General features: G+C 66.6%; 2 protein-coding genes across 2 annotated transcripts; both read left to right on the forward strand.

Moving 5' to 3' along the window:
* The first annotated feature begins 840 nt into the window (after positions 1-840).
* On the forward strand, positions 841-4,087 carry LOC134434005 (queuine tRNA-ribosyltransferase catalytic subunit 1-like). The gene is made up of 10 exons (XM_063182696.1): positions 841-1,068; positions 1,283-1,351; positions 1,557-1,695; positions 1,857-1,935; positions 2,413-2,528; positions 3,040-3,178; positions 3,267-3,342; positions 3,429-3,538; positions 3,631-3,715; positions 3,799-4,087. Exons 1-10 carry the CDS (start codon positions 841-843, stop codon positions 3,949-3,951), a joined length of 1,194 nt encoding a protein of 397 aa, XP_063038766.1. The 3' UTR covers positions 3,952-4,087.
* Positions 4,088-6,118: 2,031 nt separating this feature from the next.
* LOC134434007 (beta-1,3-galactosyltransferase 2-like) lies at positions 6,119-7,287 on the forward strand. Its single transcript, XM_063182700.1, has one exon. It carries the CDS (start codon positions 6,119-6,121, stop codon positions 7,100-7,102), a length of 984 nt encoding a protein of 327 aa, XP_063038770.1. The 3' UTR covers positions 7,103-7,287.
* The last annotated feature ends 1,252 nt before the right edge of the window (positions 7,288-8,539 follow it).

Consider the following 8,539-nt stretch of genomic DNA (forward strand, 5'->3'; position numbering starts at 1 on the left):
CGGGGCCCGCGGCGGCGGCGGCGGCCAAACTTCCCCTCAGAGTCTCCTCATCCGGCACCGCCGTTCCCGCCCCGCTCCCGCAGCGCGCCTCGCCATTGGCCGGCTGGGCTGCCCGTCACCGGAGCGCGCAGAGCGGATAGGAGCAGAGAGCTGTCAATCACCAAAAACGGCGGTACCGGGGAGACATGCCCCTTTTCTATTGGTCTGTCGGCCGTCGCTCATCGCTCACAGCCAATGGGAGATGGCGCTACTGTGTCAGCTGAGGCGACGGGGACGCGGTCCCGCCCCTCACCGGTTCTGCCATTGAATTGGCGGACGGAGCTTCCCTCGGGAGCGCAGCCCCGGCAGCCCGCTCTGCTCTGCCTCCCCACCCTCCCTTCCATTAGACAGCGCGCCCGCCACTCCGAGCGGGCTGGCCAATGCAACCGAGAGAGAAATCCTAGGGAACGGAAAACCCCCTCGCAGTGAATCAGCCGGCCGTCAGTCAGCGAGTCCTTCTCGCCCATTTGCGTCCGGTGTTCCGCGGCCCTCCCGTGACCGTCCAGCGCCGTGTGTTCGCTCACGGGGAACGACAGTCCCGAAGCGAAGCCCTGGGGGTGAAACCCCCCGGGAATCCCCAGGGACCAGACTCAGCCCTAAATGGCTCCACTCCCCGCCCTGTCGGGGTTGGGAGGGATCTCTGCTGAATTTCTGCTGAGTTTGGGCGATCCCTGGGGGACTTTGGGCATCTCCGAGCTCGGCCCTTCCCCATCCCCCGAAGGCCCAAATGGCCCCCGCGTTGCCGTGGTAACGGTCACTTCCGGCGGCGCTGCCCCGCCTCTTCCGGTCACGTGCTGCAAGATGGCGGCGCCCGCGGCGGGCCCGGTGCCGGTGCTGCGGATCGTGGCCGAGTGCGGGCGGAGCCGCGCCCGGGCCGGGGAGCTGCGGCTGCCGCACGGCTCCGTGCCCTGCCCCGTGTTCATGCCCGTGGGCACCCGCGGCACCGCCAAGGGCCTGACGGCCGCGCAGCTGGCGGCGCTGGGCTGCCGCATCTGCCTGGGCAACACCTTCCACCTGGGCACGCGGCCGGTGAGCGGCACCGGGGGCACCGGGGGGCTCCGCGGTTCGCCCCGTGCCGTGCCTGCCATGAGCTCCCAAATCCCGGTGGGGATCGGAGCTGCCGCGGGTTCCCGGCGGGATTCCGGCGCAGCCCCCGCCGTTACCGGAGGATTCCCGGGGGGTTACCGGGGGATCCCGCTCGGTTCCCGCCGCCCTCCCAGCCCTGCTCTCTCCCTTTCCGCAGGGCTCGGAGCTGGTGCGGCGTTCCGGGGGCCTGCACGGCTTCATGGACTGGCCCCACAATCTGCTCACGGTGAGGGATTGGGGGGACCCCAAATTTGGGGGGGCGGCACCCCCAGAGCTGCCCGGACTGAGGGGGGGGAGAACCCCCGGGACCCCCCAGGGGTGAACCCCCGAGCCTGGGGGGTCCTGGCACCCCCTGCCGCAATCCCGGGGTGTTTTGGGGTGTTTTTGGGGTGTTTTTGGGGTTCCTCAGTGCCCGTTTCGGGGTCCCCCAGGACAGCGGCGGGTTCCAGATGGTTTCTCTGCTGGAGCTCTCGGAGGTGTCGGAGGAGGGGGTTCGGTTCCAGCCCCCCCACGGCGGGGAGCAGATCCTGCTGAGCCCCGAGAAATCCATGGAGATCCAGAACGCGCTGGGTGAGCGGGGGCGCCCCAAACCCCGGGGGGAGGGACCCCCAAATCCCGGGGGGAGGGACCCCCAAACCCCGGGGGAGGGACCCCCAAATCCCGGGGGAGGGACCCCCAAATCCCTCGGGGGGGGTGTGAGAAGGACGGGGGTGACCCGCCCGCCCCCCCAGGCGCCGATATCGTGATGCAGTTGGACGATGTCGTGAGCAGCACCACGACGGGGCCGCGCGTCGAGGAGGCCATGAACAGGTGGGCACCCCCTGAGACCCTGCTGGGACCCCTTGACGTTTCCTTGAGACCCCCCCCAACACCCCCGTGATCCCCCTGAAACCCCCCTGACCCTCCTGGGACCCCCCTGTGAGACCCCCTGGGACCTCCAGAGCCTTCTGAGACCCCCCTGATCCTCCTGGGACCCCCCTGTGAGACCCCCTAGGACCCCCAGACCCTTCTGAGACCCCCCTGATCCTCCTGGGACCCCCCTGTGAGACCCCCTAGGACCTCCAGACCCTTCTGAGACCCCCCTGGGACCCCCCTGACCCTCTTTAGACCCCTCTGAGACCACCCCCAACACCCCTGAGACCCCTCTGACCCCCCCTGAGACACCCTAAGACCCCCTTGACAGTCCTGGGACGCCCCTGAGACCCCCCTGTGAGACACTCCAGGACCCCCAGACCCCTTTGAGACCCCCTGGGAACCCCCTGTGAGACCCCCCCGTGTCCCCCCCAGGTCCGTGCGCTGGCTCGATCGCTGCCTGGCCGCCCACGGCCGCCCCCAGCAGCAGCTGCTGTTCGCCATCATCCAGGGGGGGCTGGACCCCGAGCTGCGCCTGCGCTGCATCCGCGGTGCGCCTTCGTCGCCACCCTCACCATCCTCATCATCCTCACCTTTCATCGTCCTCATCGTCGTTGCCATCCTCACCCTCATCCCCGGGCCTTCCTCACCGTCCTCGTTCTCATCCCTGGCTCTTTCTCCTCACCCTCATCATCCTCACCATCCTCACCCTCATCCCCGGGCCTTTCTCGCCTTCCTCACCATCCTCACCCTCATCCCTGGGCCTTCCTCCTCACCCTCATTCCTGCTTGGGAGGGGTTCTGGGGGTCCTGGGGCAGCTCAGGTGGTCCCAGGGGGATTCAGGGGTGATTTTGGGGGGGTTCAGGGGTGATTTTGGGGGGGTTCAGGGGTGATTTTGGGGGTTCAGGGGTGCTTTGGGTCCCCTCTCCCAGCCATGACCCAGCGGGACGTGCCCGGGTTCACACTGGGGCTCAGGGTGACTCGGGGCAGTGCAGGGGAGATGTGGGGGTCCCGGGGGGGTTCAGGGGGGGTTCAGGGGTGATTTTGGGTCCCCTCTCCCAGCCATGACCCAGCGGGACGTGCCCGGGTTCGCCATCGGGGGCCTGAGCGGGGGCGAGGCCAAGGCTCAGTTCTGGCGCACGGTGAAGCTGAGCACGGAGCACCTGCCCCGGGACAAGCCCCGCTACCTGATGGGCGTGGGGTGAGTCCGGGGGTCCCGCAGAGCCCCCCCCAGAGCCGGCCAGGCTGGGGGAGCCCCCCGGAGTCAGCCCCACTTGCCCCCTCCCCAGCTACGCCACGGACCTGGTGGTGTGCGTCGCGCTGGGCTGTGACATGTTCGACTGCGTCTTCCCCACCCGCACGGCGGTAAGGGGGGCCCGGGGGGGGGGGGGGTTTGGGGACCCCTCCCCGCGATTGGGGGACCCCCATAACCCGCCCTGCTCCCCCCGCAGCGTTTCGGTTCCGCCCTGGTGCCCTGGGGGTCCCTGCAGCTGAAAAATCAGCAATTCGCCAAAGATTTCCGGCCCATCGACGCCGACTGCGGCTGCCCCACGTGCCAGAGGTGGGCAGGGGGCTCTGGGAGGGGTCCCCATGGTGGGGCCGACCCCCCAAACTCCCCATTCCCCCCCAAACACCCCATTCCCCCCATCCCAGGTACTCGCGGGCGTACCTGCACGCGCTGCTGCGCTCCAACACGGCCGCGCTGCACCTGCTCACCCTGCACAACATCGCCTACCAGGTGGGCAGGGGGGCTTTGGGGAGGGTTTGGGGAGGGTCCTGGGGGGTCTCCCCACCCCTCTAACCCCTGTTTCCCCCCCCCAGATGAAGCTGATGGGCTCCATCAGGGACAGCATCTTGCAGCAGCGCTTCCCCGAGTTCGTGCGGGAGTTCATGGACACCATGTACGGGGGGCGGGGGGGACCCCCGGCCTGGGCTCGGGAGGCCCTGGAGTCTGTGGGGATCACCCTGGCCTGAGGGGGGACCCCTGGTCCTGGGGAGCCCCCTGGGATTCCTGGGGAACCCCCCCTCATCTCTGGGGACCCCCCTGATCCTGGGGAATCCCCCCCGATCCCTTGGGATTCCCCCTGGGATTCCTGGGGAACCCCCCCCCATTCCCACCCCCCCCTCCCTCTGTATTTTTATACTTTTTTTTTTGGTGGTTTTTTTTACTATTTTGGTGTTTTTAAGGGGTGGGGAATAAAAGAGTTTGGAAGGGAAATGGCCGATGTGGCTCCAAGGGGGGCTGGGGGGGTCCCTAAGTGGGGCTGGGTCCACGGTGTCACCTGGTTGTGGTGGCACCTGTGTGGTGACACCCGTGTCTCCATGGTGACACCCGGCTGGTGACACCTGCCCGGTCACACCTGCTCGGTGTCACCCCCGCGGCCGCAGGAGGAAGTTGGAGCAGGGCTGGGTGTGGCCGGGGGGGCGTGGCCAGGGCTGGGTGTGGCACCTGCGTCACGCGTGCCCGCACATTTCTGCCCCTGCCGGGCACGGCGGGCACGGAGGCACCGCGGGCGGGCACTGGGAGCCACTGGGAGCTGTGCCTGGAGCTAACTGGGAGCACTGGGACACACTGTGAGTGACTGGGACACACTGGGAGTGACTGGGAGCTGTGCCTGCAGTTCACTGGGAGCACTGGGACACACTGGGAGTGACTGGGACACACTGGGAGCTGTGCCTGGAGCTAACTGGGAGCACTGGGACACGCTGTGAGTGACTGGGACACACTGGGAGTTACTGGGAGCTGTTCCTGGAGCTAACTGGGAGCACTGGGAGCTGTGCCTGCAGTTACTGGGAGCACTGGGACACACTGGGAGTCACTGGGACACACTGGGAGTCGCTGGGAGCTGTGCCTGCAGTTAACTGGGAGCACTGGGAGTGACTGGGACACACTGGGAGTCACTGGGAGCTGTGCCTGCAGTTACTGGGAGCACTGGGACACACTGGGAGTTACTGGGAGCTGTGCCTGCAGTTAACTGGGAGCACTGGGAGCTGTGCCTGCAGTTACTGGGAGCACTGGGACACACTGGGAGTGACTGGGACACAACTGGGAGCTGTTCCTGGAGCTAACTGGGAGCACTGGGAACTGTGCCTGCAGTTAACTGGGAGCACTGGGACACACTGGGAGCACTGGGAGCTGTGCCTGCAGTTAACTGGGGGCACTGGGAACCACTGTGAGTGACTGGGACACAACTGGGAGTGACTGGGAGCCACTGGAAAGGGCTGGAAGTAGTGCGTGAAATTAACTGGGAGCCACCAAGTGCAACTGGGACACACTGGGAGTTACTGGGAGACACTGGGAAGGGCTGGGAGCCACCAGGAATGGCTGCAACACACCGGGACAGGCTGGGAGCAGCTCTTGGGGTTAACTGGGAGGCACTGGGACACACTGGGAGACACTGGGAAAGGCTGAGGGAACTGGGAAGGGCTGAACGTGGCACCTGGGCAAACTGGGGGGAACTGGGAGAGGTGCTGTGGCAAAGCCAGGGGTGAACTGGGATGAACTGGGCAGAGCTGGACTCAGCCCCAGGACCCCCGGACCCCAAACTGGTCTGACTGGTGGGACTGGCGGGGCCCCGGCGGCGCCTCCTGCCCTTATCACATCCGGAGCCTTATCAGGAACAGAATGGGGGGGAGAGGGGGAAACCAGAGATGGGGAGGGAGCACGGGGGGAGCCAGGAATGGGGAGGGGGATCCAGGAGGGGCAGAGGGAAGATTCCAGAATGGGAGAGGGAGGGGGAGGATCCCTGAAAGGGAGGGACCGGGGGACCCTGGAATGGGGAGGGGGCAGGAGGAGCGGGACCTGGGTGGGATTGGGGTGCTCAGAGAGTGAGATCTGGGTGAGATTGGGATCTGGGTGGGATCCCGGTGCTGGTGGGATTTGAGTGCCAGGATTTGGGCACAGCAGGGCTGGGATGCCCACCAGGATTTGGGGTGCCCAGCAGGGTTGGGATGCCCAGCAGGATTTGAGATGCCCAGCAGCATTGGGATGCCCAGCAGGATTTGGGGTGCCCAGCAGCATTGGGGTGCCCAGCAGCACCCCGGTGCCAGCAGCACCCCGGTGCCGGCAGGATCCCGGTCTTTGGGCCCTGCTGCCATCCCCAGCCCGCGCCAAGCCCCTCTCCCACCCCGCAGGCCGACCATGAAGCTGCCCCCGAGCTGCCGCCTGCTCCTGCTGCCCATGGCCGGGGCCCTGACCCTGCTGGCGCTGCACGCCCGGCCCCCGGCGCCCCCCGCCAGCCCCACGGAGCCCCCCGGCCCCGCGGCGCCGCCCGGTAACGGCACGGAGCCCACGCGGCACCCGCTGCAGCCGCCGTACCCGCACCCGTACCGCTTCCTGCTCAACCACCCCGACAAGTGCCGCGGGCGGGCGCCGTTCCTGGTGCTGCTGGTGGCGTCGGCCCCCGAGGCGCTGGCGGCGCGGGACGCCGTGCGCCGCACCTGGGGCGCCGAGGACGCCGTGCCGGGGCTGCCGGTGCTGCGGCTCTTCCTGCTGGGCGTGCACCCCGTGTTCGGCGCCGAGCTGCGCCCCGTGCTGCAGGAGGAGGACGCGCTGCACGGCGACCTGCTGCAGCAGGACTTCCTCGACACCTACAACAACCTGACGCTCAAGACGCTGATGGGCCTCGAGTGGGTGAGCCGCTTCTGCCCCAACGCCAGCTACGTGATGAAGGCCGACCACGACGTCTTCCTCAACCTGGAGTACCTGGCGGGGCTGCTGCGGCCGCCCAGGGCGGGTTTCGTGACGGGCCACGTGTACCGGCGGACGGGCCCGCTGCGGAACCGCGCCTACAAGTGGTTCGTGCCGCGGGAGGTGTACCCCAACGACACGTACCCGCCCTACTGCGGCGGGCCCGGCTACGTGCTCTCGGGGGACGTGGCGCGGCGCGTGTTCCGCGTGGCGCAGACGCTGCCCCTCATCAACATGGAGGACGCCTTCGTGGGCATCTGCCTGCACGCGCTGGGCGTGCCCGTCACCGACCCGCCGCCCGGCGCCTTCGCCATGTACCGGCTGGACTACGACCGCTGCCGCTTCTCGCGCGTGGTCATGGTGCACCACTACGGGCCCCAGGAGCTGCTGCGCGTGTGGCCGCACTTCCGCAACGCCTCCGTCAAGTGTCCCTAGGGCGGGACGGGCTGGGGTCTGCCCGGCTCTCGCTGGGAGCTGCTGGGATCCACTGACTGCAAACGGGATCCACTGACTGCAAACGGGATCCACTGACTCACTGGGAGCTGCTGGTTGTAACTGGGGGCTGCTGGTTGTAACCGGGATCCACTGACTCACTGGGAGCTGCTGGGTGTGACTGGGATCCACTGACTGTAACTGGGAGCTGCTGGGTGTGACTGGGATCCACTGGTGTTATTGGGATCCACCGACTCACTGGGAGCTGCTGGGTGTGACTGGGAGCTGCTGGTTGTAACTGGGATCCACTGACTGTAACTGGGATCCACCGACTCACTGGGAGCCACTGGCTGTAACTGGGAGCCATTGACTGTAACTGGGATCCACTGGCTGTAACTGGGATCCACTGATTCACTGGGAGCTGCTGGGTGTGACTGGGATCCACTGGTGTCATTGGGATCCACTGACTGTAACTGGGATCCACTGGTGTCACTGGGATCTGCTGGTATCACTGGGATCCACTGGTGTCACTGGAATCTACTGACTGTAACTGGGATCCACGGGTGTCACTGGGATCCGCTGGTGTCACTGGGATCACCTGGTGCCACTGGGATCCAGCGGTGCCACTGGGATCCACCGGTGCCAGCCCGTGCCCTGGTCCTGCCCCCGGAGCAGCCGCTGACCCTCGGGGTCCCCCCAGGACGTTCCTGCCCCTCTGAGCCTGGAGCAGCTGCTCCATCCATCGCTGAGCTGTCGTTCGGTTATCGAGGATCTATCGGGGATCCGCCCGGATCTGGGATCCGCCACGCTGTGTTAATTTATATCCAAAGTTTTTAATAAAAGGGCTGGAGCCTCGTCTGTGCTGGTGCCGCCGTCCCGACGGATCCGGGTTGGGAAGGGGCCCTGGCGCTGGAACGTGCCCTGTTCTGGGCAGCATTCCCGGTGTTTGCCAGGCTGTGCCCCACTCCAGGTGCTGTTCCTGGTGTTTGCCAGGCTGTGCCCTGCTCCAGGCGCTGTTCCCGATGTTTGAGGGGCTGTGCTGCATTCCAGGTGCTGTTCCTGGTGTTTGAGGGGCTGTGCTGCATTCCAGGTGCCATTCCCGGTGTTTTGAGGGGCCGTGCCTCACTCTGGGCAGCATTCCCGATGTTTGAGGGGCTGTGCTGCATTCCAGATACCATTCCAAGTGTTTGCCAGGCTGTGCCCCGCTCCAGGTGCTGTTCCTGATGCTTGAGGGGCTGTGCTGCATTCCAGGCATTGTTCCTGATGTTTGCCAGGCTGTGCCCCGCTCCAGGTGCTGTTCCCGATGTTTGAGGGGCTGTGCTGCATTCCAGGTGCTGTTCCTGGTGTTTGAGGGGCTGTGCTGCATTCCAGGCGCTGTTCCCGATGTTTGAGGGGCTGTGCTGCATTCCAGGTGCCATTCCCAGTGTTTGCCAGGCTGTG

The sequence above is a fragment of the Melospiza melodia genome, unplaced genomic scaffold, assembly GCF_035770615.1.
Source record: "Melospiza melodia melodia isolate bMelMel2 unplaced genomic scaffold, bMelMel2.pri scaffold_292, whole genome shotgun sequence".
Taxonomy (NCBI): domain Eukaryota; kingdom Metazoa; phylum Chordata; class Aves; order Passeriformes; family Passerellidae; genus Melospiza; species Melospiza melodia.